Source organism: Megachile rotundata, chromosome 8 (assembly GCF_050947335.1).
Source record: "Megachile rotundata isolate GNS110a chromosome 8, iyMegRotu1, whole genome shotgun sequence".
NCBI classification, from domain to species: domain Eukaryota; kingdom Metazoa; phylum Arthropoda; class Insecta; order Hymenoptera; family Megachilidae; genus Megachile; species Megachile rotundata.
In genome coordinates this window covers 6,887,770-6,914,343 of record NC_134990.1, presented here as the reverse complement: position 1 = coordinate 6,914,343, position 26,574 = coordinate 6,887,770, and the positions used below count along the sequence as shown (strand labels likewise).

The following is a 26,574-nucleotide window of genomic DNA, read 5'->3' as shown; positions in this document are numbered from 1 at the left end:
AATAGCATAAACTATGTTTTAAATAATTTCATTAATTATTTATAAAAGTTACAATATATCGATGTTCAACGTAGCATAATAATTTAATAGTATTTTGCAATACAAAAAGAACTAAAATTCTTGTGTATGACTGACATAGTTTATATTAAGGTATTGCACTTTTTGTATTTTGTTCTATCCTTTGTTCAGTGATTGCATTAAACGGTTATCGTGAAATACCCTGTATACTGTCGATACTTATTAATATTTATTGACAAACTGCATTGATCCACCCGTTCAATATTTATCGACAACACATTTATTATAGTTTCGCGACAGCGTTCAATGAAGTTTAATAAAAAAAAGCGAAAGAAGAGATATCTTGGTTTCAATCGGATCACCCTGTCAATACTTAAATATTGACAATATATCAGTATCTTCTCTCACACGATCAATAATAGTACTGACAAAATATATTGATTGTCTGAGGTCTCCTGGGTATTCTCTTGTCAGACGTGAGTGATATGGTCCTGAGAATGTTACAGTTATTGAAGGGAATTCATTGATGTCACGAGAACAATTTCGATTACTTCTGACAGCGCGTTTAGGGGAACAGTTCTCGATTCTATTTCTGCAGGCAGCAATTGCACCTTCCAAGCATTCACACATATTCACTGAAAATTATTAAATGCAAAAATAAAATTGAAATTGAAATATGTGTATTAGAGCTCGAAAAAATTTTAACTTCAATCTCACTTCTAAAAAGTTAGTATATGGGGTAAAAAATCCTTTCAAAGTTTGAAATAAAAAATTTTAGTTTAAGAAGTTGTTCAAGGCAATAACAGCGAGTGAAATTTGTTTTAAATTTTACATTTATTAATTCTGTTGCAGAAAGTAAATTTTAGTCGCTTGTGCCTTGTAATACTACTCAAGTATTTGGACGCTTTTGTATTTAAAATAATTTGTATTTAAAATAGGTCTCTATTGCAAAGCCTCTACTATAGCACGCATGCGCACAAAGCCTCTACCACTGTTGCCGCCATATTGGATTGTCGGCTTCACTAGCGACGCTCATAAACTGAAATAATATGATTATACAACACTAATCCATTATCTTAACCATCTTTCTTAACTTGACTCAAATTTTAATATAAATAAAGTTGTTATAAACCTCCCAACACATAATTTTAGATATAAACACTAAATTACCGCATAATTATAAAAATGAGGTTATAAAGAACCTTAATTCAATAACATAATGATACGAGTAATAACTTCGATAAAATAAAAAGAGGAATTTAGTACAAAGTATAGAAATAAACATAAAGAAAAGAATTTAGGTTAGGTATTGTTATTTAAAGAAAAATTGAGAATCACTGTTTCGTATATATAGCGGGGTGTAATATATCTTACGGATTCGATAGTATCGAATCAACCCCTGACACTTTTGGTAAAAGGACCCGGATAACATTGGACCGGTCTACGAAGTTTGAAGGGTTGATTAATGGTTTTCTTGAAAAGGTTGTATAAAAGAAGTTCGGAGGAAGATCAATTATTACCTTATGTTATCTTCATCGACGAATAGAACAACGCCTCTAGCATTGTGTTTCGAACTCAGCCGATCTACGATTCTTTTAAAATCCTCCGATTTGGCGTTTCTTAAAATTTTCTCGCTGACTGCGATACAGATACCATATTCCATAGATAGTGCTGTAAAACTTGCAATTCCCTAGAAAATATTTGGGTAGAAATAATAACACTGATGATAATTACATATTTAAGTTGTAAGGAATAACAAATTTTGTTGATAATCAAATTTTAAAATCCGGAAGCCTTCAAATTTATTTTCCAAATTTCAAAATTCTCAAGTTTAAGAATTTTCAAATTTCAAAATTCCTAAGCCTTCAAATTCTTCAAATATATTTTCCAAATTTTAAAATTCCCAAACTTTAGAATTATCAAATTCTCAAATATCTAAATTTCTAAAATATTGCCACCTTATTTTTAAGTTAAAAAATATTTGAACCCCAAAGCCCTAAATTTCCAGCTTTTTAAATGACCAAATTTTTAATTGTAAAAATCGCGTTGGTCAACGGATTATCTGGCCTTGCGCTAAGGCGTTAAAATCCATTATCCCAGATTTTTAAAACGTGAAAGAGGACGATAATGAAGGGAACGCTAGAATAACCTATGAAAAATGATATTTTTTGTTCGCTCGAGGAGCGTATAAATTTAATTACCTTTTCTCCGTAATCACCCTCTACCGCTACAGTGGATACATACTTCCAGCCGAGTTGATGAATGATTTCCACCATGGCTTGAGCTTGAAAATTATCTGGCGGTACCACTCTACTGAAATATTCGAAGCGACTTTTATCCGATAGTTCTGTGCTCGTTGACGCGTAGCTTATTTGTGGTATCTGCAGTCAGAATAATTATTAAGTCTAAAGATGCAACGAATCAACACTTAATCGACTTGGGAGGCCTCATGTGGCGAAGTACGAGAAACACTGTCGATCCTCGTCTCCCTAGCGTTGCTCCACGGTAGAGAGACAAGAATAGCAACAATTTTACCGACGCAAGATTTTCAAGCAACGAAACTTTTTCTCGTATTTTCCTCTTTAAAATATTCCTCGTATTCTTACGATTTGACTCTTAAACTTTTATTAAAAATAAGAATATATTTTTATAACATATTGACAGCTAAATTGTTCAATCGAATTACGTGACAATCCCGCGTAATTATACGATGAATACTTCGGAAAAGAAAGTGCAAGAGATCTCGCAGGAGAGATGAGAAACCGAAGCTTCTCAGCTTCGCCACCAGATGTCCCTCATTCGGAACACTTAAATACATAAAACTTTCCCGGAGAAATTAACACATTAAATTATTAAAAAAATTGTCTATTACACGTTTTCATAGGATTTAAATATATAGCATTTCATTTAAAAAGGTCACCTCGAGAAATAATGCAAGTATAAAAAATTAATATATGTCCTCGCGTCAGAAAAATATATTCAAATATTTTCCTCTTCCATTTTTTTTCTTACCACAAAAACCACTAGATAATAAATGTGTGAACGCTTTGTATGTTCTAAATGTTCCATGTAAAAAAATATCGTTCAGGTTGTCGGAACTCGGAAATTAATTAATTTGTATTTCGCGCCTATATGTACCGATTTTGTTTTACTTTCGCGCCCCCTGCAACGTTCGCGTGTTCCCTTCTCTTCCGGTTTCCTGTTCCTCGATGAAATTGTTACGCGACGTCATGCGTCAACGTGCTCGTGCGAAGTGTGTGTATTGTATTGTATATTAAACTCTTTTCCAACATATTTTTTTATTTAACCGCGTATGTGTTTCGTTAGATTCCCTGTGAATTCTGACATAGATCGTTTCCATGAATATTTCAGTTTCGATATTGACGGTGTACCAATCTTTTTGTCATACACCATATAATAACTGTGTGCAAAGTGTATGCATCGAAATAGAAGGCGTTGGAGAAACGAGGTTAGAATAAAATTAAATTCTCTTCTGCATATTTTTACACTCTTTAATGTTTCACATACGGAATCGTGTTTCATATTTATGACATGCATCGTGCAAAATCATACGTAAAAGGTTGGTACACTTCTTTGAACCGCCACAGCTTTCAATCGGAAGTTCTTTTTAAAGATACGTACGTTTTATACGACATTTGAAGATATATGTATTATTTATGCTCCATACGTGTATTATACGAGCATTGAACATTTATTTATTTCACTGTGTAATATGAAACATGTAACTGTATATTCTCGAAATTTTTATCTTCCACAATTTTAATTTTAATCTTCCACAAAATGGAAGATCTTTATTGTGAAGCATTAATTACAGTAAAATTGATTGGACAGGATTTTTAAATTTAACATTGTTTAACATTTATTTGGATTAAAATACTATAGTATAAATCACATTGTAGGAGCGTTTCAGTATAAATATAATCGAGATACGATTATAATTATATTTAGTAGCTGGCAACGGTGAATTATGTATTAAAGAAATATATATGTTCAAAGTTCAAAGTAGTTATATTTTTATTCTCGCAACCTGACCTACTACAATATTATATTAATTTTAGTATTAAATTCTTTTTGTCAATAAAACAAAATTTAATTAATTCGTGAAAGTTGTTTTAATGCAACTTACATAACCTGAAAAATATTTTACTATAATTTGAATTACGATATATGCAATATGTTTTTGCATATATTATATATGCATATGCTTTAAGAAGAAAAACATAGAAAACCTTTTTTTGCGTCGTATTTCTTGATTTAAGTAGAAAGAATGTTTCAAATACTAACCTTGAAAAGTCTCAGAATATTTGCAACCATAATGGAGACCACGCTGAAGGAAGCTCCTATAACGCCAGTCACAGGTTTGTGAGGCACATATATCGGAGGTTTCTCGTTTTCACATTTGTATTCCGTTATATCCTGTGAATCAATGAAAAAATCATACGTGCATGTTATTCTTTATTTATAAAGCTCCTGGTACTTCACCGCTCTAAGCTTTCTGCATACTGTGCACATTATTTTATCCGTATTAATGCATCGAATATAAATGTCGCATCCGACATGTACAATAAACACGACAGGTTTCTGGATTTTTACATTTTCAAATTTCGAAATTTTTATATTTCTAACTTTGCGATTTACAAATTATTTAATTCTTAAGTTTTTACATTTTCAAATTTCTATTTCCTAAATTTCCAAATTTTGCAATTTTTAGATTTCCAATTTGTAGTTTCTGGAATTGTTATAAATTAATTATTCAAATTTTCAAAATATTAAAGCTTTATATTTCCAAATTCTTAAAACATCACAATTTTATATTTCTAAGTTTCTGAATCTAAATATTTATATTACTAAACGTTTAGATATTCTAAATAAAAAATTCTTAATTTAAAAAATTCTCAAATATCAAAGTTACTAAATTCCAAACTTTTCAAATATCAAAACTCATAAATTTCAAAACTCTCAACTTCCAAAATTCTCAAATGTTAAAATACTCAATTCTAATATTCTGAAATTTCAAAACTTTCAAAAGTCAAAATTGACAAATTCCAAAATTCTCAAAAATCAAATTTACCAAATTTCAAACCTTTCAATTTCAAAAATTCTCAAATTCCAATATTTTGAAATTTCAAAACTCTTAAAAATCAAAATTACCAAATTCCAAACCTCTTAATTTCAAAAACTCTCAAATTCCAAAATAGCCAAATTCCTATATTCTTAAATTTTAAAACTCTTCAACAATCAAATTCAAAAATTCTTAAATTTCCAAATTTCAAAATACCAAAATTACTAAAGATCTTTTTAAAACTCTCAAATTTCCAACTTCCCCCACCCCACCTTATTCAAACAAGCTCCTATAAAATTTTGCAGACCTCTCATAACCTCGTGAATATTATTCTCCACAAATTCTTGTCAATACTAAAAAATACGAAGCAACAAACTGCTATGTATCTATACCTCTCGGTAACATTCCAATTTTCCTCAGTCTGACGAGGCACTTAATAAAAGACGTAAGGACTTTTTACCGGTAAATGCATAGAGAATTGACGAGAGTGCACTTGACATAAGCACGTTGTACTTAATCATTGAATAAAAGTGTTTTTGTACAGCATGGCATGTACGTATGTACTTTCAACGTCAACAACAGTCGGGTAATGTCTCAGAAAGTTACCGAACTACGTTATGGAGGGTATACTTTATTAACGGCAATGCTACGGAAGGAAAACGAGTACCCTCTCATCGAAGTAGGTTAACGTGTTCGGCGGTTACATTTCACTTTGTTCGCAGCACCGTAAATAATTACATTTTTTAAACATACACGGGGGACCGACTATTATAATCGCGGATAACGTTATCAATCCGATATTGTTCGCATAATTATTTGGTCCGGACAGGATGAAAAATATGAAATGGGATATTTAGGAATTTGGGAATTGATGCGCTTGGAGGAGGAAATAGAGAAGTGTGGAAATTTCAGAATTTAGCAATTTAAACATTTGAAAATATATTCGATATTTTAGAATAAAAAGTTTAGGGATTGGGACGTTTATGGATGATCAGAACTTGTGAATTTGGGTTTGAAAGCTTTGTAATATGGCATTCTACAATTTGAGTATTTAGTAATTTTGAAATTTAAGAATTTTTTTATTTGAGAAGTTTTTGAATTTGAGAATTTCGGAATTTGGCAATTTTGATTTTTGAGAGTTTTGAAATTTGAGAATACTAGAATTTGGCTGTTCTTGAGTTTGAGAATTTTGGGATTTGGACATTTTGGAATTTGAGAATTTATGAGATTGAGAATTTGGTATTTTGATTTTTGAGTGTTTTGAAATTTGGAAATACCGGAATTTTGACAATTTTGGCATTTGAAGATTTTGGAATTTGGCAATTTTTATTTTTGAGAGATTTGAAATTTGAGAATACTAGAATTTGGCTGTTTTTGTGTTTGAGAATTTTGGGATTTGGGCATTTTAGAAGTTGGCAATTTTGGGATTTGAGAATTTGGTAATTTTGCTTTTTGAGTGTTTTGAAATTCGGAAATACTGGAATCTGACAATTTTGATATTTGAGGATTTTGGAATTTAAGAATTTTGGAACTTGAGAATTTTGGGATTTGGGAATTTGAGAATTTTGGAAACTGAAAATTTTGGAATTTGACAATTTTGCAATTTAAGAATTTTGGAATTTAGAAATTTAGGAGTTTGAAAATTTCGAAATTTGAGAATTTGTAAGGAATGCAATTTTTCAATTTCAATAATTAAAAATTCTCAAATTTTCAAACTTCGAAATTCCCAAACTGTAGTATTTCTAAATTTCAAAATTACTATTTCTAATTTCTAAATTTTCCATTTTTCAAGTTTCAATACTACCAACTTCCTAAACTTCGAAATCGCTTTCCAAATTATTCATATTTATTAAAAAAGTCTTTTAAAGACTACCAAATAACTTTTCTAATTATTTAATCTCTTAATACTTAGTCACTAATGATTACTCGATAATATTCAAAGATTAACCTCACAGGTAGGACGTGCCATTATAGTGGCTTTCGCAAATACCATTTCTACACGACGGTCCACTATAGTGGCTTTCGCGAATATCGTAGATTACATAGCGCTAAAGTGGCTCCCTCTACTGTCTCACTCTCTCACCGTTTCAATGGAATGATCGATTTCACATATTTTAATTCACACTTTTTTTTACCATGTTTTATGAGTATTAACAAATCCAAAAGTACATTACATGTAAATAAAAGGTAACGCCAAGTTTATGCACTATGTAGCACCTCTTTGCACTAATACGATATTGCAAACATTTACAAATTACATATTTTGTGAATTTTCTAAAAAAGTAATTTATCAAAGTTAAAGTATACATATCATATCTTCGGGAAAAATTATAATTCAATCATCAAAAGCGTCGTTTCAATATACTCGTTAGGAGAACAGCACTGTCACACATTGTAGATCTGTTTACGCGTAATTCGCGTCAAACTTTGCCGTACAGAGAAGCACCGCGTAAAGTTCAGCGGTGCCTAAGAGGTTAATCACTCTTGTGGCACATTCTGTGAAAGACCGATTAATACAAAGTAGGAAAGGAAGAAGTGTGTTTACCTGATTCATATAAGATCTTACGAACTCCATGCTTTGATCAAGGGCGTAGGTGTCGCTGCTACAGGAATCCAAAATAAGAGCACCCAAAGTGGTGTTTGGTAACAAATCGTTGTCTGAATTGATCTCATCGATGGCATATAGCATGGCCTCCAAACGTTGCATTCCTTTTTCTTCTTTCACAGCACCACATGGCGACTGACCGATCGAACCTGACACCTATGCATAAAAATATGACTATCTATGAATAAAATACATGTATTATAGGCTTACGAGATGTTATGATAATTGTATTTGCATGTAGTACAAATATGGGATAATGGAGACGTCGACAATGATAATTGATGCTATTATTAAAAAACAGAATATACGGAAAAAGTACAGCAATGGTCTATCACGAAACAAAATACCTTATGCAATTATTACTTATATTTCACAAATTTTTCAGTTGTGTCCATCAATTAATTTACTTAACTCTCTGCTATGTATTCGAAAATAAACGCGTTTTCTGATTTTACACGCCACTGTGGTCAGCGTGCACATCCTAAGGTGCAAATAATAACTGTGAAGCGTTTTTTATAATTTAATTTTGTTTCAATGCAATTACGGTATAGAGAAAAAGAATCGTAATAAATTTGAACGAAATTCGTTTAAATATTCGACGTTTAATTTTATCGGCTAATGCATGTTCGGCCAATAGTCACCTAACCTCCATTACCTGCACGTGCTTTTTTATGAAATACGTTTAGTTACCGAATACCGATGTGTCGAAGTAGTTCATTTTGTATGGTGTACATAATTTTTTACGACCAAGATGGCGGTATGGACGATGAACACGTGCGTTATCTTTCATAAATTTGACCAAAACTATGAAATATGGATCAGATCTCATTAATAGTCCATTATGGGTTCGATCAAAATACAATTGATGGAATTCAGTAGATGATTTTATACGTAAAAATTGTTTGGGGTTCTAAACGCAACGCGACCGCCATTATCTGCCAGAGCGTAAAATGGCGGTCAACGCAATTTTCGTTTAATTGCTAATTTCACCAAAAAAGTAAATACCAAAGTGTTTATCTTGTTATTCCGAAACGGTTCAATGGTTCAAACTTGGAAACGGTAACCTGTGACCAATACTTGGTTTGATGCTTTATTTTTATTAGATTAATTGCTCAAGTGACCGCCATTACCGCTTTCCCCTTTTAAAATCGTATTTATTCCGACAAATGTAAAATTTGATAAAACTTGATGAAACTGAAATGCTTCAACCGAGTAGAAAAAGCGTCCTCAGTTTTTGATGTAAAATTATCAGTTGTGGAATATACTATCTTATTAGTGATTATAATTATCACCACAAATATAAAAAACATTAATTATCACGAATATAAAAATAAGTAAAATTAATTTTCAAAATTACAAGTTATAATTCTAAATGCGTCATAATAAACTTCATACTGATTTTCAAACTCCACATTTATGATCGAGTCAATATTTCCACGAAAAGTTTTTGATTAATCTGTCTACCAACGTTAAAAATGCAGACATAGCAAAAACGTATGTATAAAAGGAGATAAATGATGAAACTTTTTTTCAGAACGTTGATCAGTGCATTCGTACTGTTTTGAAATTCATCATACGTTATATTCTTTTCCTTCTTTAAACAGCGCAACTTTTACCGTTATCAGTTTTCCGTATTTTCTGCTACAACAAAGCTATTCCGGTGTTTTGTTTCAAATATTCCTCTCTGTACATTTCTAGAACAGTTTCTCGTGTAGCCGCATCCGAAAAAGTAGTTTTATGAAAACAGTGCTGTCACTAGAGTTAGTAGAATCCGCGCCAAAATTTTTGATATATAGTACATTTTGTACGTGATTGAAATAAAGTCTGAGATTGTAGAAAAATTGCAAAAGAAAGGTTATAGTTAATTTTATTAATACTAAAAATTATTTTTAGTAAACTCTCAAATTTAAAAATTTTCAAATTCCTAAATTTTCAAGTTTCCAAATTTCCAAATTTCTAAATTTCTTAATTTTCAAATTCCTAAATTTTCAAGTTTCCAAATTTCCAAATTTTCAGGTTTCCAAATTTCTAAATTTCCAAATTTTTAAATTTTCAAATTCCTAAATTTTCAAATTTTCAAATTTCTAAGTTTCTAAATTTTCAGGCTTTGAAATTTCTAAATTTTCAAGTTTCCAAATTTCTAAATTTTCAAGTTTCCAAATATCTAAATTTTCAAGTTTCCAAATTTCTAAATTTTCAAGTTTCCAAATATCCAAATTTTCAAGTTTCCAAATTTTTAAATTTCTAAATTTTCAGGATTCCAAATTTCTAAATTTCCAAATTCCTAAATTTTCAATTTTCCAAATTTCTAAATTTCTAAATTTTCAGGTTTTCAAATTTCTAAATTTTCAGGCTTTCAAATTTCTAAATTTCCAAATTTTTAAATTTTCAAATTTCTAAGTTTCTAAATTTTCAGGCTTTGAAATTTCTAAATTTCTTAATTTTCAAGTTTCCAAATATCCAAATTTTCAAGTTTCCAAATTTCTAAATTTCTAAATTTCTAAATTTTCAGGATTCCAAATTTCTAAATTTCCAAATTCCTAAATTTTCAATTTTCCAAATTTCTAAATTTCTAAATTTTCAGGTTTTCAAATTTCTAAATTTTTAGGCTTTCAAATTTCTAAATTTTCAATTTTCCAAATTTCTATATTTTGAAGTTTCCAAATTCCTAAATTCCTAAATTTTTAATTTCCCAAATTCTTAAATTTTCAATTCCCCATATTCTTAAATTTCCAAAACCTAAAATTTTGCACCCTCTAAAATAAATAAAGAAGACCCTATTAATGAGTGCCCAGGACACCCCACGGAAGAACCCTAGTTACGTCAGTGGTCCCGAAAATCTTGCTCCCGCTTGTGTACTCCCCGGAATCTATTGAATTTCAAAAATAGGATAAGCAGATTCGTCGGTCACAAAAAAGACGCGACAGTTGTTAGAAATCACGGAATATCGAAGTTTCAAAGAAAAAGCTTTATCGAATCAAGATGAAAAGCCGCTCAGTGACCAGAGAGAAGTAATCGATTCAGTGTCCGCGGACGAAATGACAAATTACCCCTGGAGCTGGATCAATATCAGACACTAGTGAACCTTAACCGTTTTATAGTGAAGTTTGATCCCTCAAAGGGAAGGAGGAATTAATTTTTCAATTTATAACTCTTATATCATTACTCGTCGTTAAACGAGCATTGTACAGTATTCCATTCAAGCATTTCGAATATCTTTATTTTTTATAACATAAAAACATTATTTTGTTCGAAGAGACGTTGTTAAATTTTTTGGGATTTCAAGATTTCTTAAATAGAACAACTTAATAGTTAAGAGCGAGACGAATTCAACGACCTATAATACTATGACCTTTATGTGACCTTGACGTGATGAAAAATTCGTGGAAAATAGACAACTGATACGGAGTCAACTGGGAGAAAGATTAATGGTAGAAATTTTATTATAGTCCGAGGTACAACGCTGCATGAAGGTGTTAAGATACAGAGTTTAAAACACCAATATTTCGCGCCATATCTCGCATTGATAACAGGAAGCAAAATGTTAAAAAACAGAACACGCGAAATAAAATCAATAATAAAAAGTATGAGAGAGTTAAAAAAATAATTAAAGTACAATTCTTTTTATGTCTAATAACAAAAAATGTACATGATTTTGATTTAAATATTTTTTCAAATAGTATTTAAACGTGTTCGCTAATTGAAGTTTTTTATAGTGCGCATAATTTTTAGTAGAAACTGTTATAAAAATAATTGGCGACGAATGTCGGTCAATTTCTGGAAAATTCTATACACGATGTACGGACTCGGTCATATATCTGTGCATTGTAGATACAGTTTATTATTGAGTTTGGAATATAACATACAATATTTATTTAAGGATGAATTATTTGACATATTAAAGAAATACTTGCATAGAGCCGCAGTACGTGTAACAATTCGAAACACAGAAATCCACTTGACAGTGACACAAAGGTGAGGAAACGATGTGAACATAGTGGCAAACTAGTGAAGTGCCACTAGTCGACGATTTCGAAACTAACGACGTTTTACGAACGCATAAATCGGCTTTCTAACAACTGTATACCTCAATGGACAGAAAGAATAAACGTTGGTATTATGTTAGTAGAAGGCAGCGGAAACGTTAAACTACATAATTCCTTTGGCCGCGATAAAAGCACCGGACTCACTGATTGTCTTTGTTTCTTTTCTTCGAGAATAAGGTACAGATTTTTAAGCTGCTTCGATGTTAAGACGAGTGCTACCAATTCTTTTATCTCCGAAGAAAAATATTGCCCGAGGGGTAGGATCTCATAAAGCTACGAGGAAACGCAACGAACAGGTAAGTACGTTCTTTTAGCTTCGGTTATGTAGCTTGCCTTTCTATAATAAATTAGAAAAAATTCCTGATAAAGCGAAACCTTTTATTCTGACTCGGTAAATTATACTCGGGCAATTTATTAAAAATGTGCGACTGACTTTAATTAATTTAACAGTTATTGATACTTGTATAAGGTATAATATACATATAACATGCTTGTAAGTTACGTGTTAACGTATAAATCTCGTTAATGGAATAAAAGGCGGATGCGGATGTGAGGTTATGTTTCGTATGTTTCGGATCTGAGCGGTTATAGTTTCTTTATTGTAGGATTATAATTTAAAATGACGAACGAATGAAATTTTAAATAATTGTATTTTATTGTGAGAAAAAAAGATAATTTACAAATTTGATAATTTAGGAATGAAAACTAAGACATTCAGAAATTTAATAATTTAGACATTTAGAACTGTACTAAAAACTAAAAAATTAAAATTAAGAGAAATTTAGAAATTTGAAAAGCTTAGAATTTGAAAATTTTATAATTTGATAGCAGGAAAAATTAAGAATGACAAAATTTAAATATAGGAAAGTATAATTTTAAATTGTGAAACCGAAAAATTCATGATGGTGATTGAAATAGAAATATGTCAAGCGTAGGAATAAGAGTGTCGTTTATTTCGATAGAGTTTCCTACGTATAAAGGAAATGATACTACCTTCGTTTTTCAAAAATATTACTGTTATTTTTCGAAATACGAGAAAATATCGTCGATAAAAGCCGGATGATATCGAGACGGGACAGGATGTGTCAATAATATCGTTTTTATAGTCGAAGACATATCTAAAATTTCGTTGTGGGTTTTTTAACGTTATTGAAAACAATGTAACAACATTGTTGGAGATATCGTTTATTTTGATAAATATATTCATTGAATTATTTACATGTTTATTTTTTAAATAGATTATTAAATTTTTTTAAAGAAATTACTTATATTTAAAATTAATTATTCAACCCGTTTTTGAGTTTACTTTAAGCAACAATTAAATTGATATTGTTAAATTGAATGATTTACTTGAAAATTAAGAACTAATTTTTAATTTACATTTGTTAAACTGAATATTGAAATTTATATCTTATTCAAAATTTTCTCACTAATTATTTTTTCAAATTAAATTACTAATATTTAAAATTTAACGTTCAGCTCATCCTTGGGTTTACTTTAAGCAACAATTAAATTATTACTATTAATATAACGGTTATTTATTTAAAAATTAGGATTTAATTTTTAATTTAAATTTATGAAACGATAAATTGAAATTTTTTCAATAAATAGTTAATATTCAATTGTCAATTGCAGTTTCTACTAATTAGCAACAAAAATTTAATTTTTATTTAAAATTGTTTTAATGGAATTTTCTACGTGAAAGGGTTTAAGGGAAGTGTTATAATCTCAAAGATGATTCAATAACGTGAATATGTTAATATTAGAAATAGGTCATCAGCAGGATTAAAAAGAGGAAAGTGTGAAATCGTGACAGACATAATTACAGGGACGATAATATTCTATAAAAATTCCAATTTAATTGATAATTAAAATCCAGTTCATAATTAAGAAATTAAATTTTAATTCTCTATCGAGAATGTTGTAATTACCATAATCCTTAATTAGAAATCGAATCGTAATTACCAGTTCGAAGAAATTGAATTCAGAATTAAAATTATTTTCTGCTTTTACGAGATTTAATAAATCTTCCATTAGGGACGATAGAAGTAAAAATGAAATTTTTATGCTAATTACAAAAAGTAGCAATTAACGTCTGAATGTTGCTTCTTTAAGTAGCAATAACTTTCCATATTTAATTTGGCAAGTTTGAGCTGAAAATGAACTAATATTTAACTGAAAACATATTCAATTAATAGGTACAAGTTACTTTTTAATTAGAAAAAATTTAATCATGTATCCGTTAATTACTGACCGACTGAAATAAAAATTTAATTAAGGTATGGACATGTCAGAAAATTATTTCCAGTACATTGATTACTTCAACACTTATTTTATTTTTATTTTTTTAACTTAATTTTATTTTATTAATTTAATTTAATTTTATCAGACAAATCTTAGGATCTCAAGTTTTTAAATAAACTAAAAATATTGCAAGAAGTTTATAATGTTTACAAAAGTATTTAATGTAAATAGAATTTTTATAACTAATATAATTAAAGTAGAAATTAAAGAAAATATTCTTGTAACATTTGTAAATAAATATTTATCATTATCATATGCTTAAAAATTAAATAACAATTTATGTAAAGACAAAATTAAACCTAAGTGTAATTAAACATCTCTGCAATATTTCAGAATATAAACAATACAAGTTTAAATAAATTGTACTTATTTAATTTTGTTGATTTCAATACTGAGTTTTTAATAAAAATTTATTTTGTAAAGAACAAACAAAAAAACCCAGTACAAATTATTTCAAAAAACAATGAAAAAATCAATTTTTAATAAAAAAGAATGCATAGCAGTAGTATCAATATGTGCTTAAAAATATGAATATAAAATCTATGGCTTTTTTAATTTCATAACGTCGACATTATTCGGTACATTGTTGCGGTTTTCAATTGATACAGTTTAAAAATTTTAAATGTATTAACATTTGTTTCCATAATTAAAATATCTCTGATCTTTTTCCAAATTTTTATGGGAATTAAATGGGGGAGATACTGAAAAATTAAATATTAAATTTTTTTTCAGTTTTGAAATTGGTCAGGTATGCATTTTTTAATATAATTTTGTACTTACATAACTTTACAATGTCATACTTTTATAATTTTATAATTTTGCAATTTTGTAATTTTATACTTTTATAATTTTGCTATTTTGTAATTTTGTAATTTTATACTTTTATAATTTTGCTATTTTGTAATTTCGTAATTTTATACTTTTATAACTTTACAATTTCATGCTTCTTTAATTTTATAATTTTGTAATTTTACAATTCAGCAATTTTGCAATTTTTTTGTTTTATAATATTATACTTTTATAATTTCACATTGTTTTTACATAAATACCAAAAATCTTTTTCAGGATTCTTCGCATGTCTGAAAGAATTTACTAGAATGTTCGATGAAAATTTACCTGCTCATGCATAGGGAAAATTCCACCGAGGATTATGTCACCGTCAATGCGAATTAGCTTCGAGCCATCTTCGTCGCGTCCCTTTCGATTGTGACACTCGCTTACGACCAAAGAATACGAGATCCATGTTAAAATCTTTCCTACGGTCATCTTGTTCATTGAACTTGTAATTGCTTTCCGCTACCTGAAACACAATTAAAAATAACATTTAAAATTTACGCTAAAAGTGATTCAATAATACCTCATATTTATTTTGAGGTTATTCGATATTTATTAGTGTCAATTTGCAACGCGTGTCTGTACACAAAATGGTGGTGCCGTAGTTTTCTGTTAGCAAATCAGTTACCTCTCTTTTATTATTTTTATATTGCTGAAACATTTTGTGGTACATCGTTATCTTTTTTATGTAACATGTAGTTAGTAAAATAATTTTTTATTGATAACAAGAATAGATGTTGGTATTTTTTATTAAATTGAAATGGTATTTGTATTTTATTATGGTATTTCTGTATTCCTGTTCATGTGAAGGTTTTGTAATTTTTGTATTTTTATTTCTGTGAAGTTTCTATTATTTTTGTATTTTCATTGGTGTGAAGTTTTTTTTTTATTTTTCTAATTTTATTTTGTGTAAAGCTTTTATTATTTTTTTTTTTTTTTGTGAAGTTTCTGTCATTTTTCTACTCTTATTTTGTGTGAAGCTTTTGTTGTTTTTTTAATTCTAATGTGTATAAAGTTTTTATTATTTTTGTATTTTTATTTATGCGAAGTTCCTGTTATTTTTCTAATCTTATTTTATGTATAGTTTTTGTTATTTTTTTTTTTTTAATGTAATGTGTATAATGTTTTTATTATTTTTCTATTTTTAATCATGTGAAGTTTTTTATATTCTTATAATTTTATTTTGCGTGAAGTTTTTGTTAATTTCTTTTTTTATTCTAATTTGTATAAACTTTTTGTTACCTCATAATTTTAATTTGTGCGAAGTTTTTATTATTTTTTTATTTCAATTTATGTGAAGTTTTTATTATTTTTTTATTTCAATTCATGTGAAGTTTTTATTATTTTTTTATTTGAGTTCATGTGAAGTTTTATTATTTTTTAATTTTAATTCTTCTGAACTTGTTCTTATTTTTTTTACAATTCACATCAAATCCTTTATACTCCTGTTTCATTTTATACAAAGCTTGCTGTTATTTTTGTTTCAGTCATAACAAATTTTCAACTTCAGTTTTTGCATTCAAAAATCTGCGGACTTCCAAATTTTCTAATTCAGACAGATAGCACTCTTAAATTTTCAATTTTTGCATGTCTAGCGGTTCTGTCGCACAGTCTGAGGTTAATTACATTTTTAAATTTTAACGTTGCGCACACGATTTACATTCGTTCGTAAAAACCAGTGGCAAGGAAACGTAAACTTCAGAAACCGTGACATTTACTCGCATGACGTTTCAGCTAAATGTTTGATGTTACCTTCGTAAAGAGAGCAAAGTTTGTACAAACACGAAACGAGAATAGAGTTTCACCCCGATATTCATTTCACGACCACCATTTGCCAGTGAATGTTTTCTACCGGAAAAGGAAATGGAAATTCGTAGTCACACCCTATCGAAAGATGGTTTCGGGTCGCTAAGCGATTCTCTGGTACGACTGAAACCTAAAACGAGGTATTATATCTAACGTTTGAATCTCAAACGTATCGAGTAGCGTTCACTGATTTTGCTTCTAAACGAGATTTAATCATTAAATATACAGGGTGATTCACTTTAAGTGAATCTCACAAACTTTGTTAGACATAGTTGTAACGAAAGTGCTATTAAATTAGAGAGAGTGTGTAATTAGTTAATTTTTATTTTGCGTTTTTATCGAAGTATGAAATTTTTCATTGTAACGGTAAAATTTTATAATGCAGTTGGAAAGTATGTTGAACGACGAGTAAAACGGTATTGGGGTATATGAGGTCAAAAGTTAATAATTAACGAGATATTATTCTGTAACGACTTCGGTACCAGCTGCGTTTTGGAACACGTTTAAAATTAATCTGCTGCGCTCTAACTCGAGTAACTTAGTGTAACTGATGTAATATAACTCTACTAATGTAACTTGAGTTAGCTAACCTAATGCAGAGACAATATAACCTAAGTCGACTAATCTGACCTAACCTCGTTTAGGGTAAATAATGTAATAGTAACTGACATATCAATAACAGTGCAAGTAACTTCTATAATGTAGTTTGATATAACGTAATTTAACCTAATATGTGAGATAATGTATGGAAGCCTGACATCTGCAGTTACATTAATATTCGTACTCTGTATATTCCCATGCTTGTTGTTTTAAGAGAAGTTAATTCAGATATCATATTCCACAGAAAGACGAACCATTCGTTGTAGATTAAAAATACATCAACTTCTTTTTACTATATTTAGTTCAACAAAACATTTTAAACAGAGGAAATCTTATTGTTAGAAGCCATTTGAACTGGGAGGTAAGTTTGTTTTATACACACAAGTGAAATGAAATATAATTCTACTTCTGTATATGACTGCATTTCGAAGCGTAAATGACTTAAATTTAACATTCAATGAAAAGAAAAGAATTTTAGTTTTTGTTAGAGACAGTCTGTAATTGATCATAGAGACAAAGGTAAAAGTTATCGAGAAGTAACAGTTATTAGTAACAAAGAACAGTAGCAAGATATCGGTAAAGATATAAGAAGATATGTGCTATGCGCATGCGTCGCACGTACTACGCGCATGCGTAGTGAGAATACATGCACGTCGCTTTATTCACGAAACGATCCTATAACGTTTTCCCAATTAATACTTTAATTCGAGTAGTCTTTAAAACTTAAGCAATTAGAACAGTACTTCAATCAATTTTCTACCATCCGAGCAATTTAAAACAATTATTTTAAGAAATATAGTGATTTAAATATGTAATTGTTTAATGTAACGTATATTAACCTCATATTTTTACGATTTGCTGTTTCGTACTCAGTGACAAAATATTGTGATTTCGATATGTGAAATTTCTTCAGAAATTGCCTATTGAAAGTCAATGTAGTTATGTATATATATTTTCTATTTCCAATACATGATTCCTGTTTTTTGTAAAATTAGCAATATGTTATATAAATCACTCTTTATATAAAATAACAAATACAAAAGTGTCCGAATATCAATGTACCCGTACACAGTGTATTTGAACTCGATATGCAGTTGAAAAGTAAAATGGTTTCGGCCTTAATAAATTCATCTTTCAGTCGCGTAATACGATAAATGCAGTTACTGGAAGTTGAACGATTTCAAGTAAGCTTCGACATTTTTATCAATCGAAATCTTGAACACGTTCGACCGTAAATGGCCCCGAGATAAAAAGAGTTAATCGGTCGTTTGAAATGGCAGCAGAGTGGGCAGAAGAAGATCAGATTGGAACTAAAGGGTGAGCAGTAGATAAGAGCGAACGCTTTTATCGTCAAACTACGACCAAAGTGAAAACGAACGTATAGGTATATCTACGTGTACTGACAGACGACGAAGATCGACGTTTCAATTCATACCATACGTTTCATTCTGACTCGATTTCCAACTCGGTATTACTTCCGCAAAGGGTGTACTTACACTCCGCGGCAAAATTAGGAGCTATGCGAAAATATAATGGAAAATAGAATCCCGTTGAACGTTTATAATATTGGTAATACTAATAATTTAATATTATTGTACTATTTGTAATAATGGTGTTTACGTTGAGTAACGTTTATTTACTTATTTAATTATTGTCTTTTTACCATAAAAGATACTACACGAGATATACTCCTCATATTGCCCAAACTAAACAGTCATAGGTTACATAAAGTACTCCCGAAGTTTTGGCGCGCAATTCAAAACGCTTGCACGCACTCTATGCTGAGTGGCGTTAAAATCGGCAAAAGATGTTGGCAGGTGTACGATTTTTATTTTTGTTACGTTGGTACCATTAGCGAATCTGTATGCAATTTCAGGGGAAAACAAATATCTGCAACATACACGATTGTTTCGATCATCAAAATAAATTAATTCTTAAAATTCAGATCAAGTAATTAAATATAATTAAAACTTTGACAAGTGGCAGTGCTTTGTGTAGTTTTCCTAGTTATTTAAAATGTAGTTCGGAGAATTTTAATATGAATTGAGAAACCTTTCTAACCGTGTCAGAAGTATAAGACAGTTCAGTGGAAGTCTTTTCTGCGAAGCTTTTTGTTTAAAAGTGCAAATATTAATCGTGACAGAGTAATTACTTGTTTTACACAACAAGTACCCTGAAGCAAATATTAAATGTAACAATAATAATAATAATAATTTCTAAGAGAATTATTCTGTAATAAAGACGTCAGAATTGTTGAAAACGATGTGCGGTATAATTATTTTAAAAATTACGTAAAAAATAATTGACGTCGTTCAAAGGAAACAAAATGGCGACAGAGGCTTTTATAACAATTGTGTTCGAGTACAGAGGTTCATAAAGAATTGTGAACATCTAAAAAGGCGTAAAATGTTAAAAAAGCACTCGTTAATATTCATAGCAAAGAAGCACGATTGGAATTTGCAGAGGAATGAGCACATCAGAGAGGAGAAAGATCTTTTTCGGTGAAAAAGGTTTCATTTTAAATATTATTATATAGTACATTTTAAATAGACTCTTTTAAATTATTTTCATAAGTAAAATCAGTTTACAATAGTGACAGGTGAGAGAAGATGCTATAATAATTATATAATGATTTGATCAGAGTTTTTTTTACAAATATATTAATCGATTTATGGTAGTGACAAGTGACGAGTTTTTGTACAAATATGCTATACGAATAATTTTAGAGGTTAGGATATAGCAGTTAATGATTGTCATAAAATAATGTATTACAAATAATGACTATGAGTAATTAAAATTTGTTTTGAACAGTTAGTAACAATTATCGATGACAGCAATTAATTTTCATTATAAGTAATCGTTATCGACGGTGGAAGTTCAATTTCGATTATAATTGAGTAATATTAATGATCGACTTTGTATTAATGTCGATTTTCAATTACTAATTTGTTCGTTACACTTAAATTGTTATTAATATTTATGTCAATGCTTTATAATAATTTGTATTTGTGCTCAAGCATTTGTTCATGTTTCCTGTTATGTATATATTTATATTGGCTGCCTGCAACCTTTGACTATTATTGGGGGTTATTGTTCACTGTGCCTATTGTGTTACTGTAATATCGCCATTATTCGCTAGGTAACCTACAATTTTTAAATCATTGTTATTTTCAAAATTACTTTTTCGTTTTTACTACAGTTTTTGTTAGATAAATAAAACCATTTGAAAATGTAGATATTTATTAATTTTCTAATTTACAAATTTTCTAATTTACAAATTTCCTAATTTACAAATTTTCTAATTTACAAATTTACAAATCTGAAAATTTAAAAATTAAAAAATTGTTAAACGTTGAAACTAGAAAACTTGAAAATTGGAAAATGCGTAAATTTAAAAATTGAAAAGTTATTCAACTTGAAAACTTATACGTCTTATTCAGGAAAAGGCTGAGAATCACTGCTTTATCTCATATTCGAACCTTTCTTCTACTTAGCATAAGCCGCGTGCCTCTTCAAGCACCGACATGTTTCACTGAATGAACTGCAGCTTCGTCATTCGCGCGGATTTAACTCCAAAATTTGGTGAGTGCTTTTAATACAATTTCTCGATTTATATAAGAATAAAAAAATCGATCTTTTTAACTGATTAAAGGAGAATCCACCCTTAATACCAAACAGCCATGCGTAGTGCGGCGCACGTTAATATAGATTTTTAAATCTAATGCTCCAGTTCGCTACTTTCAATTATTTCGAGTTTTCGTTCTCTCTTTCTTTCTTCAATTTTTTATATTTTTTAAATGAAATAACTTTCAAACATCCGTGCATGTTCAATATTTCATTTATTAGTTTTTACTTGATGTTTGACGTTCCAATGTGATTTTATATTGAAATTTTTCAGGGTTGCTCAACAAAATATAACACACTTGATCCGGGAAAAGTTTGTACGAATTTACAGTAGGAAATTGAAGTGTTATTAACTGTTTTGAAACACGATTTTACTTGACAAGGTAATCGCCGTTTATTTCTATAAATTTTTGAGTTACAATTTTTAAGCAAAATCAGAGATTTAAATTGATAGTTATTTTTCAAACTTTTATGGAGAATGACTATGAATAAAATATTTTTATTTAAACTAGGGTCAAGTATAAATGGAATTAGTTTAAAAAAGAGTATAATTTTGTGATTAGAGGTTAATAGATTCATTTTGTTTATTTATATAATTATACAATAAAGAGGTAGACAAACACACTGAAATTTTATGTATATTTAAAGACAGTTTATGTTTGTGTGACCAAAAAAATTGACAGTGTATAAACTAGTTGAAATTCAATGTAATACAATTTATCTAATATCACATAATTTAATTAACTAACGTAATTTAATTTTGGATAAAATCAACTACTCAGTGAACTTAATCTAATAGATATTATTCAAGCTAATGGTACTCATTTTCAATAATATTAAACAACATAAACTAGATAACATAATCTAATGTAGCTAATCTAAACTAATTTAAATAAACTGATATAAACTAACTGTTTTTAATCAACATGATCTAACTTAACTAATCTAAATTAACTTAATATAACTATTATAATATGAAGTAACTTAATCTAATCAATATAATTTAACCACTATGATCTATCCTACCTGATCCAAACTAACCTAACGTGACTAATATAAACCAATGTAATCTAACCAACATAAGCTAACTATAACCTATCTAATCTAAACTAAGTTTAAACTAATCTAAACTAATTAATATAGACTAACTTAACTCAACTAACATAGTTTAACTAATTTAACTCAACTGATTTAGTTCAACTATTTTAAATGGACAATATAACCTGACTTAACTTAAATATACTAACTTAACTAGCAAATATAAAGTGAAATAAATAATTTGAACTATCATAATCTAACCTATGCAACTTATGCTAATGTGACTTGACTAACCGGAACTAATATAACCTAGAAGGTTCTATGGTATATAGGAAGTTTTCTTTATCATCAATGGTAAAACAATATTAGTCACACATAATTATTACTAATAACCAAAATAATTTCATTACACATACTATCTGTTATATCACAATATATTGTAGTATTATGATTTCTCTTACACCATTTACGGTGTATGTTATTTAGATAATACACCAACGACTCATTTTAGATAATCGTCCAAAATGTAATCTGTTGTAAACATTAATTTACAATAAATATTTAGACTAAACTGTACCGTTGTCTTCTTTCCAAGCGCTTTTCACATAATACATATCGTTTTACTCGCGTTAACGTACTAAATGCGAATACCTTGTTAAATCTTTGCGAGAACAGAAAAGTACTACAAATGCGAAAAATCGTAAAAATGAAAAACTACGTTATTTCGGTAGCAAGCGAGTTTTCACTTTTGACAATTAATAAACGTTGCAAAAGTTACCACTTTACACAACTTGTCCCTGTGCACGTAGCAGTTCGTCTCTCATAGTTTTCGAGATGTTCGCAAAAAACTGCCTGAACTTTTTCACCGAATTCTGCCCATACGCGTATCTGCGACACGGTCATAAGCACATTCGGCGTTCGTATGTACATCGCGTATTTGCTCCGTTTACTTTTTCAACGTGTACTCTGAAAGATGGATGAGATCGGTTAGGCTATATTTTTTCGCAGCCATCTTGCGCCGGAGATCTTCTAACTCGAACCGAACATTTTCAAAACATCTCCAAAACTATGGACGATCGGAGGTTACGCGTAGGAAAAAGTTATTCAGAATGTCGAACTTGGCATCATATTTCAAGATCATCGAAATCGATAAAACGAACGCTATTGAAAATTCGATTTTTACACATTTCGTTTCCACCAAGTACAGATATGACATTCGTAATCAGCAGGTCGTATCCAGTGAAACGACGTATAATACATGCGGGAAGCTAAGGGAGACAACGGTAAAGTCTTATCGGACGTAGTAAGATAACATAGAAATGACCTGCGACTTTCCATCATATTTGATATATTTGCCAAAGTCAGCTTTCAAAGATGTCCCGGTAATATGACGGTGATACGCTGAAAGTTCTTTCCTTGGCTGCATGCCATGCGAGTTCAAACGTTATAAATCTCCCGTAGCTGGGCCAAAGTTGAGTAAACGAAGTGAAATTAAATACAAAGTATCTTTACAATGTGCATTGGTTGTACATTGCAGAATGAGTCTCGAAAGCTCGGTTTGAGAGACGGTGCCAATTGATTTCGCAGCTTTTCATTATGGAATCTCTGGTGCTGGCAGATGGCTTCGGAATTTAGGAAACTGCAAATCTGAGATTTTGGGGATTCAGAAACAAATTTGAGGACTTGGAGAACTTGAAGATTTTGGAATTTTTAATTTGGGAATATTTAAACTGGAAAGTTGAAGATTTGGAAATTTGGAAAATTCAAAACTTGGAAATTTGAAGATTTGAAATCTTGAAAATTTTTACAAATGATTCAGAAATTTGTAGATATATAAATGTGTAGATTTGCAAATGTGGGTAATTGAGAATTAAGATGTAATAATTAAGAAATGCAAAGATTTACAAATTACACAAATTTGAATAGAACTTCAGAATTTTAAAAATAAAGAGTTTGATTGATCAAGTTCAGGTATCTAAGGATTTGATGAAGCACGTATTTGCAAACTTAGAAATTCAGGAACGTATAAACGAGAAAATTAGGAGATGTGAATGAAATCAACTGGGGCGTCAAAGTTTCTAAGACCGGCTCTCCGTATTCCCGTGGAGTTTCAATTTCGTCGAATCATTTATGAAAATGTACAAAGAACAATGAATGTGGAACATAAAATGGAAACATAACGGTTGATGTATCGTCTGAAACGAGCTACCCGTTTGGCTGCAGAACTTCAAGCGAGGGATCAAAGAGATTTAAAGGAGAGACCTTGTTAGTAGTTAACCGAACTTTGCTAGAAGCTCAGACGCTTTTTTTGTATCGGTAAAAGTATAAAGCCGAGTGTCTTCCAATAATGCGGAAGGGAATTGATTTCAAAGTTAAGATCAAATGATAATTCTGAAATGGACCCGGTGCTTCTTTCGTAACCTTTAACTAACGTTTCAAGTATCCCTTGTTATTTGGAGGCGAATAGAAATGTTCGGGAAATTCCAGTCACCGGATGCTTTCAATATCAAAAGATGTTCTATCATATTTTATTACCGAGGGTGCAACTTGAAGAAAGAGACAATGGCGATAATCTAAGAAATGATTGTAGCTATGAAATTATATATTGGCAAGACTTTACTGTTGTCCTTAGCTTCTCGCATGTATTATAAGTCGTTTCACTGGATCCGACCTGCTGACGAATGTCATATACATTGGTGCAAACGATCTTGGAAACTTCCCATCTTTGAAAGCTGACTTTGGCAAATATATCAAATATGATGGAAAGTTGCGGGTCATTTCTATGTTATCTTACTACGTCCGATAAGACTTTACCGTTGTCTCCCTTAGCTTCCCGCATGTATTATACGTCGTTTCACTGGATATGACCTGCTGACTACGAATGTCATATCCGTACTTGATGGAAACGAGATGTGTAAAAATCGAATTTTTGATAGCGTTCGTTTTATCGATTTCGATGATCTTGAAATATGTTGCCAAGTTCGACATTCTGAATAACTTTTTCCTACGCATAACCTCCGTTCGTCCTTAGTTTCGGAGATGTTTTGAAAATGTTCGGTTCGAGTTAGATCTCCGGCGCAGGATGGCCGCGAAAAAATATAGCCTAACTGATCTCATCCATCTTTCCGAGTACACGTTGAAAAAGTAAACGGAGCAAATACGCGATGTACATACGAACGCCGAATGTGCTTATGACCGTGTTGCAGATACGCATATAGGCAGAATTCGGTAAGAGAGTTGGGTCAGTTTTTTGCGAACATCTCGAAAACTATGAGAGACGAACTGCTACGTGCACAGGGACAAGTTTTGTAAAGTGGTAATTCTTGCAACGTTTATTAATCGTCAAAAGTGAAAACTCGCTTGCTACCGAAGTAACGTAGTTTTTCATTTTTACGATTTTTCGCATTTGTAGTACTTTTCTGTTCTCACAAAGAATTAACAAGGTATTCGCATTTAGTACGTTAACGCGAGTAAAACGATATGTATTATGTGAAAAACGCTCGGAAAGAAGACAGCGGTACAGTTTAGTCTAAATATTTATTGTAAATTAATGTTTACAACAGATTACATTTTGTACGATTATCTAAAATGAGTCGTTGGTGTATTATCTAAATAACATACATCGTAAATGGTGTAACATAAATCATAATACTACAATATATTGTGATATAACAGATAGTATCTTTAATGAAATTATTTTGGTTATTAATAATAATTATGTGTGACTAATATTGTTTTACCATTGATGATAAAGAAAACTTCCTATATACCATAGAACCTTTTAGGTTATATTAGTTCTGGTTAGTCAAGTCATATTAGTATAAGTTGCATAGGTTAGATTATGATAGTTCAAATTATTTATTTCGCTTTATATTCGCTAGTTAAGTTAGTATATTTAAGTTAAGTCAGGTTATATTGGCCATTTAAAATAGTTGAACTAACTCAGTTGAGTTAAATTAGTTAAACTATGTTAGTTGAGTTAAGTTAGTCTATATTAATTAGTTTATATTAGTTTAAACTTAGTTTAGATTAGATAGGTTATAGTTAGCTTATGTTGGTTAGATTACATTGGTTTATATTAGTCACGTTAGGTTAGTTTGGATCAGGTAGGATAGATCATAGTGGTTAAATTATATTCGTTAGATTAAGTTACTTCATATTAGTTATATTAAGTTAATTTAGATTAGTTAAGTTAGATCATGTTGATTAAAAACAGTTAGTTTATATCAGTTTATTTAAATTAGTTTAGATTAGCTACATTAGATTATGTTATTTAGTTTATGTTGTTTAATATTGTTGAAAATGAGTACCATTAGCTTGAATTATATCTATTAGATTAAGTTCACTGAGTAGTTGATTTTATCCAAAATTAAATTACGTTAGTTAATTAAATTATGTGATATTAGGTAAATTGTATTACATTGAATTTCAACTAGTTTATACACTGTCAATTTTTTTGGTCACACAAACATAAACTGTCTCTGTCATAGTAAATAATGTTATATAGTCTCATCTTTTATAATAGAAGGCTAATAACACTCCACAAAACCAAAATTATATCTTGTTACCAGTAATAGTTACCATAGTGACAAACACAATTTCTACCACACACAATA

The 26,574-nt window shown here is 29.9% G+C and overlaps 1 protein-coding gene and 1 long non-coding RNA gene across 14 annotated transcripts in view; one reads left to right on the top strand and one right to left on the bottom strand.

Moving 5' to 3' along the window:
• The window catches only part of LOC100882921 (metabotropic glutamate receptor 8), a 78,679-nt gene that overhangs the window by 25,313 nt on the left and 26,792 nt on the right, over positions 1-26,574 (bottom strand). For all 3 annotated transcript variants that reach the window (XM_012287961.2, XM_076534195.1, XM_076534194.1), the window contains exons 2-6: positions 15,173-15,356; positions 7,647-7,862; positions 4,324-4,455; positions 2,220-2,399; positions 1,539-1,708 (exon numbers count right to left, since the gene is read on the bottom strand). In XM_012287961.2, the coding sequence (XP_012143351.1) occupies positions 1,539-1,708; positions 2,220-2,399; positions 4,324-4,455; positions 7,647-7,862; positions 15,173-15,331 (857 nt within the window). In that variant the 5' untranslated portion in view covers positions 15,332-15,356. The remainder of the gene's footprint in view (positions 1-1,538; positions 1,709-2,219; positions 2,400-4,323; positions 4,456-7,646; positions 7,863-15,172; positions 15,357-26,574) is intronic.
• Positions 2,398-26,574, top strand: part of LOC143264951 (uncharacterized) — a 50,955-nt gene continuing 26,778 nt past the window's right edge. The window contains exons 1-5 of one of the 11 annotated variants that reach the window (XR_013038944.1): positions 11,407-12,048; positions 17,541-17,657; positions 18,435-18,613; positions 20,791-20,878; positions 21,195-21,303. This is a non-coding gene — a long non-coding RNA (uncharacterized LOC143264951). The other 10 variants (XR_013038946.1, XR_013038945.1, XR_013038954.1 and 7 more) reach the window with 10 other exon arrangements.